Source organism: Anopheles coluzzii, chromosome 2 (genome assembly GCF_943734685.1).
Source record: "Anopheles coluzzii chromosome 2, AcolN3, whole genome shotgun sequence".
NCBI classification, from domain to species: domain Eukaryota; kingdom Metazoa; phylum Arthropoda; class Insecta; order Diptera; family Culicidae; genus Anopheles; species Anopheles coluzzii.
Window position 1 is genome coordinate 21,370,099 of NC_064670.1, and position 12,687 is coordinate 21,382,785.

The window sequence follows — 12,687 nt, forward strand, 5'->3', positions numbered from 1 at the left end:
CTTATCCCCTTTGGTTTGTCTTTGTCTTTAGTTTGTCTGTGCTTTTTTGTTGTTGTTGCCGTTGTTGCTTTTCGTTAGTTCGGCTACACTAACGCCTCACTACTACCACCACAGGGCAGCGCAAAAAAGGCAAATATTTGTTGGAATAAAATGTGTGTATTTGCCCTCGACTGCGTTGCATTTGCGCGAGCGCGCGCACCCTCCACCCTGTTTACCCTTGTAGTGTTTGTATGTGTGTGTGTATGTATCGCTTTCATACCCTACACACATAAGTGCACAGGGTACACAAATGGTAGGGGAAGCAGTCATGCAGCCAGGGCAAAAGTAGGCGTAGCTTCGTCGAACTCAGCTCGTGAATGGTCGAATGAATGGACGAAGAGTGTTGAAGGAAGGAAAGATACACAAAAAGATGGGGTAGGAAGAGGGAAGAGAGCGAGTATGTCCGTGCTGTGAATGGCTGCCTGCGCACCCTGCTCTCCATTCATACCCTTGCCAGGAGGAGGTCCACGTTTGTTATGTTACGTTATGTTTTTATGCTACACCATTCGTCAGTTGTGAACGAGAAACAGAACTGAACGGATCGTCGCGTCACTCTGCGCCGCTTGTCGCTCGGAGTGTGTCACAGTCGTTTTCAACGCCAACAAAACTAAACTATTAGAAACACTGCTTCTACTCAACTGGGTGCATTTGTGTGCGCGTGTGTGTGTGTGTTTAGAAGAGAAACAAAAAACAAGTGACTGAAGCTTTGCCATACCTACGTGAGCCGTGGACTTTGCACCACCAGTGTGTACCGTTCAGTCGTTCTGTGCCAAAAATTCGAACAAGTGCAATAAGTGGTGCGACAAACATGCCTCGGCCGTCGCGCGATTCGTACGGCGACCAGAAGCCACCGTACTCGTACATCTCGCTGACCGCCATGGCCATCTGGTCGTCGCCGGAAAAGATGCTCTCGCTCAACGACATCTACCAGTTCATCACCGACCGCTTCCCGTACTATCGCACCAACACGCAGCGCTGGCAGAACTCGCTCCGGCACAACCTGAGCTTCAACGATTGCTTCATCAAGGTGCCCCGGCGGCCCGACCGCCCCGGCAAGGGTGCGTACTGGACGCTGCACCCGAAAGCGTTCGACATGTTCCAGAACGGCAGTCTGCTCCGTCGGCGAAAGCGCTTCAAGCTGCACCAGACCGACAAGGAGTGTCTGAACGAGGAGTTTATCGCGCTCGCCAACATGAACCGCTTCTTCATGGCGCAGAGTACAGGGGCTCCGACCTACCACCATCACGAGCATCCGGCCGCCGGTTACTACCCACCGCTGGTGGAACCGCTCGGCGGCGGCGGCAGCAGCAGCATCTCGCCGGGTGGCATGGTTTATGCACCGATCTCACCGCCCCTATCGCCGCCGGACGATCTGGCCGGCACACCGCATACCGGTACGGAATCGCCCGTGACCGTACCGACCCTGCCAGCGGTCCCAACCGCCACGGCCACGACCACAACCACCGTCCCACCCAAACCAAAGCGATCCTTCACGATCGAAAGCCTCATCGAACCGGACAGCAGCTCGTCCTCGGACTCGGAAGAAAGCACGGACCGGGCCCAGCCACCGTACCAGCTGCAGCAGCAGCACCAGCTAGAGCACCTACGCCATCTAAGTCAGCAGCAGCTCGTGAGCAATCTGACCGCGTTCAACGAGTACGCGGCCGCTGTCCAGCATCATCAGCAGCAGCAACAGCACCAGGCTGCGGTGGCTGCAGCAGCAGCAGCCGCCGCCGCACTGGGCACCACGTACGGCGGAAGTGTTCCGCTGCATCCGCTACTGTTACCGCTCGGCAAAATGCAATCGCCCGCCACCTACTTCCTGCACTCCGGTCCCGCTCCCTACCACCACCATCATCATCATCCGCACCATCACCATCATCATCATCTGGCTCATCTGTATCCGGGGCATCTGTCGGCGGGCTCGGCTGCAGCGGTGGCAGCAGCGACCACCAACGGTCACCCTGCCCATCATCGCCATCCGCACGAGCTGGGACCACCGTCGCTAGCGATCGCTTAAAACCCGGGACCTTTGGTGCGGAAGCGTACTCCAGCTTTAAGCAGCATCCTCGACGAATCGGCAAATGGGCAAAGACAGAACCGCACCGGTCGTCCTGCGACCGGATCTAGATGCTCCTTTACTGGCAGGGTTCGAGTGTGTATGTTCGACTGAATTGTGATGTTTTTTAGTTTTGTGTTCGACGTAATATATTATTAGATTTTTATTTTTGACTCTTGATGTTAAGTGCTTAGTTTAGAGGTGAGAAGGGAAGGAACGATAATTGCATTTTATGAGAGAAGGAGATGCGATGGCAAGACACGGTAGTCAGAGAGAAAAAGAGAGAGAGAGAGCCTCCAGAACCAGAACTGTACCGTAAATAAAAGTTTATTTTATTCCTCGCTGATTGAGGTAAGAAGCTGAAAATGGCGGAACCCGTCGGTAGTTGTGTTTTATTTTCTTGGTTGTATTTGTTTGCCTTGATTGTGGACTTTTTTGTTTTGCTTCAGTTTTCTGTCGATTTGGGGTGTTTGATTTCGGTGCTATGAGTTGTGTGATTTTTATTCCAAATTTAAGCCTTCCATCCGTTGGCTTAATTAGTCTTGATCTGATGTGTTTTTCACTAGCCTGAACCTTCTGTGCGCTACCAGACAACGGAGCAATTTTGTGAACTGCAAAAAAGAAAATTATTGTAAAAATTCCATACTCATTTAGGTTTTCGTTAACATGAGAAGTATATCCGGCATTTAGTAAAGCTAAGAGCCAATTTAAGTGACAAATGGCAATGATTTAAATAGAAAATATGCAATTTTAACTGTATTAAGTACAGTGTCTCGCTACAGCGAAAAATGCTTCAAACTAAAACTGATCACAAATCTATTTGTATGATGAATTTACAAGCTATTTTCAAAAAAAAAATGTAATTTTTAATATATAGAATGAACCAAGCCCGTTGTTTGCAAAGAATTATTGATGTGAATCATAAATGTTTACTGTGTTTAGCTACTTCCAGTATTTTCTTCTCAGTATTACTCTTGTTTGCCGAGTTCTTAATCTTTGAACAATTTAAATTTAATTCCCTTCAATTCATTTCTTTAATTCACTTTTTATATTATTTTAATCAGATGCAATAAGGTCTGTTAATCATCCTATAATTCATACGTTTTTCTCTTTTCTTTTCTTGTGTTATCTTCTCCATATGTGCTGCTTTATCTTTTCATCATGACACCTATAAGTACATGTCGATTAAGCCGTCTATATAGGATTTCAAATGCATTTTACCTGTTTGTATAATCGTTTACCCCTCAAGCATAAAATCGAACCAGTATTATCATTACCTTTGAATCGTTCTATTACTATTCCCGCCTAATCTAAACCTGTCTACCCTTTTCTCGCTGTACAATCTCCTACTCTTTACCCGCCCGCGTCGATTGCACACCCAAAATCCAACTTCCCGCCACGAACATCATCAATCGATTAGGATGGTCGTAAAACGGCTCTCCTGTAAAACAGCCTGCGACAAAAATAACACACTGTCGTCTCCTTCCCAACCGAGTGCCGAAATATTGTCACCGAGATATATGGGAGACGATTTTATGAATGGAATGCTTGCCCATACGCGTTTCATTCAATATTTTTGGCCCCGGGCGCACATGATGATTTTGAAAGATAAACAAACGAAGGGAAAGGGGTAAGGTACAGGCTTGTAGACCGAGTTATATAGCTCCGTGCTGCCGTACCACCACCACCACCAGCAATCCGTGTTGGACGAAACGGAAATCCTTACCCGCCGTGCAATATTATTAAAATAAACACTAACCCCGTTTCGACGCCCTCAAACAGGGCAAAGGCTTCGCTTTTTACGTTGTTATTGTTGATGGCCATTACTCTAGTGCCCAGCCAGTGCCCGTTTGTTGTGTGTGTGTGAGTGTGTGGAAGGATTGAACAGGCTAGAAAAGGTAGTAAAATGTGCATTACTTTTAAACATTCTTCAACGTGTACTACCCGCCCGTACCGCCATCAGTGTGCGTGGTAAAAGATGGCAGGAGCACGACCAGCAAAGGGTTTCTCCAACGAAGTGAACAAAAAAGTACGCATTACCAACGAGTGATTACAGGTACGGGTGTGTGTGTTTCACGCGCGAAAAGAGCACACGCAGTACCATACACACCTAAACATTCGATCAATGAAATGGCACACATTGGACCGAAATGGGACTCATTTTACTGGAGGCTAACCGTTCACCAAGGCAGAGTTAAACAGCGACTTTCTGCTGCACGGTGATAGCAGTTTCGAACAACACAGCTCTATAAAGAATTCACCATTTTTAAGCAACTAAACACTCAACTATCATTCTAGTGGCGAATTTTCGGGGATGGCATTTTTAAATGATTAAATTCAAAAGTAAAATAAATAAGCTATCAGTCCCTGTAGCGCGGCACCATTCAAGCTCTGCACCCTTTGGAAGCTCAAACACTCCGGTATGATTGAAATGAATTTGCCACGTCATTTTAAGGCACCCCTTAAGAGCGAGGGGAGTCCTTTGGCAGTAGTGAAAAGCCCGTTTTTAACCGAAAGGTAGCATACACTTTCCAGCTACGCAGAACACTCTTACACAAAAGGGGTGCAAAAGGGAGGAAACAAGGGACTCGCGGGCCGGGCGTGTGCGTGATTTGCGAATTGATTTTATGCAACTCGGCCTGTCGCGGGAAGGTAAACAATGTTTCGCGTGGCAGGGAAAATGGCAGCTAAAACAAAACCGTTTGGGACATTGGGAGGGGGGGGGGGGCGGTGAGGTGGGGTCGGTTGTTGTGTTTTTGTTTATTTTAGTGAATTTTTGCACTTCCGGCGTGTTCGCTGATATTTGCCGTATGCAACCGCAGGTGATATTGGGGGTGCTTTTAATTAAATTGTTTTAGGTCTATAAAGGAAGGTGATGTGAGTGGTGGGGTAAACAACTGGAGTTAACATAGCACGTAGAAGTAGCTCATGATTCTTGCGATTGTTGTTTGTCATTGATACTTTACCGTGTCTGGGTCAGATTGTGAAATAAATTATGTGTAAGTTAATAAACACTTGTAAAACTTGTCATTTGAGGGCTATAGATGTATGTTGATATTTATCAAATTGTGCATTTATCTCAGAGTTCAATTTAATGATTTTTTTTTAATTCTTAAAGATGTTAAACAGTAAATGCTGACAAGAAAAATAAATTTGACAATTATTATAGGTTGCCTTACTTTTGGTGAATTATGTTTCTAAATTTACGCTAAAAGACCTACGTTAAATGACATAAATTTTAAATTTTTGATTAATTTAATGTACTACCACCTCATTTCTCCTACCAAATCTCGTAAGTAGTTGTTGAAGTAAATTGTAAATTTTATCATCATATTTTTTAATCTTCATCAAATGAATCTTTTAGATTTCCCTGTTCATTGAACAAATTAGTCTTATCATTAGACATTTTTGTTATCGTGTTTCAATACTATGTTGCGTTTCATTATTGCTCATTGACTCTTCAAAAAAATCCCCCTCCAATTGTCTTACAAAACAAATCAATAAGTCGCTACGATTCAGCAAACAACTTACAACTATCAATCCAAAGCAAACGCACGCTGTGCGACTCTGTGCGATTCGAAATTACCACCTGACGCATTCGTAGAAAACCGATCGCAAAACCTGTCACTCGATCGACAATTATTAGGTAGGAAGTTGGAGGTAATTTGTCCCTCCCGAGTGCACCCCGCACCCGCCCCCACTGATACAATCCCATCACCAACATCACCTTTATCCCGCCTTCTCCAACCCTACACACACTCCACGCACGGAACCGATCCCCAAAACACAATGCAGCACACAATTCGATCATGCCCGCGCGCAAAGGTGATCATTAGCTGCGCCGCCGCGTGTACTTCTAATTGCTGCTGCCTCCTTTGCCGGCCAGTTAGCAAGGTTCAATGTTTACACAGAGCAATTACCCTTACACCCCGGGCCCGGCCATACGATTACTAATAGTGGCGGTGGTGATCGTGGTGATGGTGTTTGTTTCCACCTCAAACTGGAAGCCCGCGTGTAGGCTTGTAAGTCACCAATTTGATCGTACGCGCACGAGGGTTGTTTCTCCTTTTGCGCACGATAATGATGTATCGATCTGGCGCTTAATTTGCATTTGCGCGACGAACCTTCCGAGCCCGCCAGCGAGCGAGAGAGACAGATGGAAAGAGAGAGAGAAAGAAACCGCATCAGTAAGGAAATTGGACGAGGACGACCGATCAAACAAGAGCTTACTTTTACTTCCTACACACACTACGCGCCCGCTTCAAGGATACCGTCCGAACCGCGGGAGTATAATGAGAGCAGAGCAGGACAGTAATTAGTTGGCAGTTGGTGCAAAATCAAACAAGCGCACACCGTGTGACAGCTTTAGCATACAGCAGAGATGGGAGCTTCTCTTCAATTAATAAATGAGCTGTTCTTATCTTAGCGAGGCAAAAACAGCTTCACACTTCTTTCAATTTGCTGAACACAAATAGAGCGCATCGTACAAACAGAAGGAAACCAGCGAAGAACCTTCACCACCTGATATCGATGCATTGTAGCTTGAAACGTCTTATTATTCGCTGCACATTCTATCCATGGCTGGATTGCAGACTGCTAACTGGATCACAGTGCGGCGGCAGCTGCACTCACACAATCCGGTACTCCACAGCTTTGCCCGCGTGGAGCATTTGCACCCAGTACCACCACCCGGTGTATTTACATTCCCTTCCCGAAGCCGGTGGTAGCGCTCTCACACCTCGGCGGCTTACCCTTTCGGGCTGTCCCCGGCACCTAATGCAATTGTGAAAACAAATTAAATGCGATTTATTTAAATAGCAACCCCGCCAACCCCACCGCACCGAAAGTGTGCAAAACGGGTGTGAGATGCACACCTGAGAGTGGACAGGGAGATGGGAACGGGGAATTAATTATCCCGATTCCGACCCTAGCATTATCGGACATAAATCTTCCCGCGGCTCGCTGTGCTGCACCGTTTTTGCTCACCGGATTGGCTGGCGGACCAGTCCACCGGGTGCACCCAACGCGGGTGAAGTGATCGTCGTGCGTGAGTGTCGTTCGGAGGCGCGCGCTATCAGCGCAACCCGATCGCCGATCGAAAGTGGGCCGAAAGTGGTGCGTTAGAAGTTTGTTTTAGTCGTCGGGTTGCGTTTGTGACGCCCAGTGCCACCATTTCACCTCCGAAGCGAACCGAAACGGGCGATGTCGAGCGTGAAAATGGAACCCTTTTGCCGATGCGATTTGAGTGACAGGACCGCCCGAAATCGCTGCCCGCCTTTGTGCGATTCCGATCTACTGATCGATTTAAGTGATCCGCCGGCCTGTTGATCTCCCGCCGTTTTAACGGATACACGCGAGCTCCCATCGGTCGTTAATATGGCTTTCAATCATCGAATGCCCGCGGATCAAATGATGTCCCGAAACGAGAAATCAATTAGGCGAGCAGTGCCAGAGTGCCATCATCAAAGCCATTCCGCTCGTGCGCAGGCACACACACGCGCGCCGACGCAGCGGCAGATCGATATAATTCGACAAATTTATGAAAATTAACGACAAAAAACCGTAGCAAAGCGGCCAGAACGATCGATCGAGCGACGAAATCTCCACCGATCTGGCTGATCGACACACCGAGCAACGGTGGTACGCCAGCGTACAGCCGACCCCCGGTGGACGCTTTCGCCATACTACACGCCAAAGTGGTCCGAGATTGTGTGTTTATAGATCGAATAGATGAGATTAATAAATATGCAAATAAACAAGTCATTAAATCAAATCGGTCTCTCACCCGTTTGAAAGGGCAGGCAGGCAGGCAGGCACTGCCACCCCGTCATCTCTTTGCGTCTAATTCCCTTCCCCCCCGGGGCGTCCGTGCATTGCGTCAGACGCACAGGCACAACACCGGGTACACCGTCTCGTGGTCGCAATAAAATCGTTGAACAAACGCGAGACCACTCATAAATGAGATTGGAACGGTTCGATAAGTCGCGTCGGTATCGCCTTTATGTCGGCGCGAGACCGAGCAGTGCCGCAACGGCACTGAGAGATTGCCCGGCGTGAGCGGGAGGCGAGATGAAATCAAATAAAAAATGTTAATTAATAGCACTTTCCACAGCACAGGTGCTCAGTGAGGGGAAAGGTATGGTACAGTGGGGGTTTGGGGATCAATCTCGTGTAAGGATTGAGTGTAGGACATGCTCTCGGTGGGTAAAAATCTAGCTAACGCGAGCGAAAGACACACATTCTTTTCACCACAGCGCGCAGTTGCTCCGGTTGTAGAGCAGCGAATGGGCCAGTGGTCGGCTACCAGACACAATGCTGCTTTTGTAGGACATTTTCATACTTAGTAAAAGTAAGTTTAACCCTCGCCGACATTACAGCAAGCCCGAATGAAATACAGTGAAATCTCTTTAAGGTGAATCTTTAAGGGACCGTCAACTTAGAGAGATATTCATGTTGAGGAAAACTAATGAAGCTGTTGCTATGAAGTTTCCAAGAAACCACCGAAAAAACCTGGCATCCTTGGACCAATATTTTGTTAACTGTCGTTCAAAAATTTATCCTAAAGAATTTTGGCTGCCAAATCGCATATGCACCTTATAGAATGTTCACCTTAGACAGATCTTCATCTTTAAGAGACATTAAATGTATGGAATATGACGGGACCGTCAAAATTTTAACTTAAAAAAAAACAATTCATTATGAAGAGACTATATCTCAGAGAGATTTCTCTGTATGTCAAATTATTAAAAAATATAATAGTTGCAAAATACGCTATGAATTCATATTTTAAACCATTGAACAACAAAAACATTAAGTGAATACAAGTCGAGAACATGTAAAGATTTATCATTACATTTGTCCAAGTTTTGGCTGTGAGGAAGGAAAACTTAAAGTCGTAAGAAACAAACTATTTTTTAAAATTATTATTATTCTTCTTCTTCTTCTTCTTCTTCCTATAACCGTTGTCGGTTTAGGCCGGCCTTGACTTATTGATCACCCATAGCAGGATAGTCAGTTCTACATATGGGATCACGGTCTATTTGGGGATTGAACCGATAACGGACAAGTTGTTAAGTCGTTTTTATTGAGTTATATAATGATTATGATAATTGTAGGTTTACATTGAAAAGTCTCCAGTTAAATGATTGAAATACATTAAGAAAAAAAGTAGTGAAATTGTCTTATGCGAAAAGAAAATGTAAGTTAAAGTTTACTTTCCAGATAATGCATTCCCAAAAACAAAATACAGTTAGTCCCCAAAATACAGATTCGGAGGCACGTGGTCTGAATTTGAGTCATCGATTGTCAAAAGCAAAACAAACGTCCTTTCGGTAAAATTAAAAAAAAACCATTCAAAAAGATTCCAGGTTCATAATTAAATATTTCATCGAGTGGTTAAAACCTAACATCTAAAGCAAATTTACATAAAAATATATTTTGGATGTAAATCACGAGATTCAACTTACGCAGAAATTCTCGATACACGGTTTCTTCTTGGTTCGCATTAATAACGTATCTCGTGGACAGCCCGAAGAAAAAATCAATTTGTTCGACATATTTTCTATCCATTTTCCAACGATGAGTTGCTAACCACTGACAAAAAGGCGCAACCGATCCGGTTAAACCTATCCACTTGCCGGGTTACGTTTAACTCACCAGCGGCGGTCGGGCTGAAACCAAAACCTTCATCCCGGCGTTACGCACCATCCGGCCAGCAGGTCCCTGGTCGCTCCACACGCGCACCGTAGGTGTCACTTGGCAGGTGATAAATGGTTGTCACTTGATAACGCGCCTAAGCGCGTTTAATTACCCCGCTCAATTGCCCATACGTCAGTGTCACACCTCTCTGTCTCTCTGTCTTTACCATGCACCATGCTATGCATGGGGCGGAGAGGGGCGCAAATGCGATGATTTATAGAAAGGGGCACACGTAGCCCAAACGCACATAACTCGCGCGCGCGCGCTCGCGCACACACGCCCATATTTGGCCGCTGTAAGACACCCCATTCCACCCGCCCGGGGTTAAGTGTCGTTCGGTCGCACCTCGCGCAAGGTTAATAAAGCAATCTAATTGGCTCTGGCGGGGAGGGAACTACTCTACTCTCTGGTGGGGCCGTTCTTGGGTCGGTCGGTAACTTGAATTTGCCATGGTTTTGCAGCCGCTGCAAACTGACCAAAGGGCACAACCACCAGGTACACTTGCCCACAAACGGCGGCGAGTTTGAAAGACTGCACTTCGGTCCTTTCCCGTGGTGCCTGCGAATCGCGATCGCGCACCGCAAGATCCACAGTAGAAAAAGGGACCACCATTTACCGGCCGATTGAATCGTTGCTGGGCGCGATTTGCGATCCGGATCCGCGCTAATCCGAATCCGAATGCTTGCGATTACCATTTTCAATCATGGTCAGTGCCGCAACGAAAGAACTCAATTTACCCACCGGAAACCCGGACAGAACACAAGAACAAATAGTTTTCCTCGACCGTTTTGCTCCAGAAGACGCAGTCAAAGGGGGCGGTGGTGTGTGAGATAAAAATAAATCTTTCAGAGGCACTCCAAACCTGGGACGGAATCGTCCCTGTTTTTTTCGCAGAACAGCAACACCACCAGGCACTAAAAATTAGACCCAATAAAGCAGCTTTCGTTCCGTAACAGCTCTCGGTGCTGTACCAAACATCGTCCCCCCTCGACGTGCAACCGGTGAGGTGAAAAAGCATCGCTCGGAGCGTTCGATTGGAAATGCTACTTTATGGCACCCGGCCGTTTGCTGTCGCCCCCGAGGGCTCGTAAAGCTCGGGCGATGCTCGGGCAAACACTACTGTAAGCGCTTCCCTTTTTTTCCACCCCAGCCGAGGGAAAGAATGATGAGTGCGCGGGATGGGATCGATCCGAAGAAGCCGAACGGCGCAAGATTGATGTTTTTGGGCTGGGGGGTCCTGGGGGTTTCTGCACCCACAAGGTCAACACAGTTCAAAGCATGCGCGCGGTGAATCTGCATCGGTGTCCGTGTCCAGCGCCGTAGAACTCTGGTGAGACAGCGCGACGTAGGAAAGCGATGGTGGTAAACGTGTTTCGCAAGCATCGCGCCTTTGACGGATTTAATCCCGCTCGTCACGGGCGTACAAGACACACAGAAACAAGGGGATGGAGCTGAAAACATAAACAGCCTCTTCGTTCGTCAGTATAGCGAAGAGGACCCCAGTCTAGCGACGGAAGCGCTTTGGAAGCGTTGCGCCCCTACGGTACGGGGCCGTCTGATCATAATTTCACTAATTTATTCCACAATTTGGTGTCAAAATTTTAATTAAATTATCGATATTTACGGCACAATAATGTAGTCAACTTTATTTACCCTGGCGGAAAGGACGTGTGTGTGTGTGTGTGTTGGCGAGTTTACGATGTGCTGAGATGGCGGTACATATTGGCGGGGAATTGAAAAGCGAAACAACACAAAACCGTTCACCAAACCGGTAGTACAATGTTTGAGTTGCATTTCTGCACGGTCTCTATTTGTGCCGGGGGCATGGGGAGGGTGTTCCTGCTGCCCCTACCATAATCCTTCCTTGTGGTGCTTGTTTTGCTGACAATTTGTTTGCTTTAATGTTGCGAGCGTTTATCGCTCGCCCCCGCTTTTCTTTTTTGCGCTTAGACCTCCCAAAAACCATCATCCGAAGGAACGGGTGGAAATGGGTTGTCCGGAAAAGGTTAATAGAGTTAGTCCGCTCACGGTGATGATCCGCCACATCGATGTATTCTGTACATAATCCCACTGTTTATGGGCTAGTCCGAACGGTTCGCACGCGGCCCGGGAGATGATCTAACTTTATCCCAAACCCAGGCACCGTGTACGATCGAATTGGCGGCCCATTGGCCGGTCTTTTCATCCCCACAGCACAGCAACACGGGCACGCATGCACGCACGTACGGGCACAGGCTTAGGATGACGGTTTACGTGCCATTTTCATTAGTGACGATCGTTCGGATTTGTGCCGCTCGGATCAGCTGAAACGGGTCCCAAAGAATATCAATATTGACATCGTTGTTTTTGTTTCTTTGCCAGGATTACGCCGGTGTTGTTGCTGCTGGTATTTAATCCCTAATTAGCCGAACGAGAGCCGAACCTTGCGAAGCGAAGCAATGTGAGTAATTAAAGTTGTTTTTTTTTTTTTAATGGAATTGAAACTAATACTATAGCTCGTAAGATTTCTATCGCATCTTCGTAATTGTGATGCAAAGTTGAACCGACTTTGCATGCTTGTAGAATCGGGAATTAGCCCCGATGGAATGTCACTTTACGTAGGCCGCCTTTAAAATAGCATTCTTTACAACATTGTGTTTACCGGACCCTGGTAAACGGTAAGGACTACAGGGGAGAGGTACAAGGGCAGCGCTTTTCCATCCATCCTCCAAACCTGACCAGTTATGTGCGCAGGGCGCAAACCGCAACACTATAATACATATATTATTTTTTCCTCAAAAAACGTGTTTACAAAATCGTCAAAACGGCACGCTAGCACGCAACACGCTCGGGAGGGAAGGAAGCGACCAAGGGATGAGCGACGCCCGGATTGCACGGAATGAAGTAATAAC

General features: G+C 46.9%; 1 protein-coding gene across 1 annotated transcript; it reads left to right on the plus strand.

Moving 5' to 3' along the window:
- The first annotated feature begins 379 nt into the window (after positions 1-379).
- LOC120952640 (fork head domain-containing protein FD4-like) lies at positions 380-2,674 on the plus strand. Its single transcript, XM_040372068.2, has one exon. The coding sequence runs from the start codon at positions 848-850 to the stop codon at positions 2,057-2,059; it is 1,212 nt and encodes a 403-aa protein (XP_040228002.2). The 5' UTR covers positions 380-847; the 3' UTR covers positions 2,060-2,674.
- The last annotated feature ends 10,013 nt before the right edge of the window (positions 2,675-12,687 follow it).

Coding starts and splice junctions, on each gene's coding strand:
- LOC120952640 (XM_040372068.2), top strand. CDS start 848: ATGCCTCGGCCGTCGCGCGATTCGTACGGCGACCAGAAGCCACCGTAC.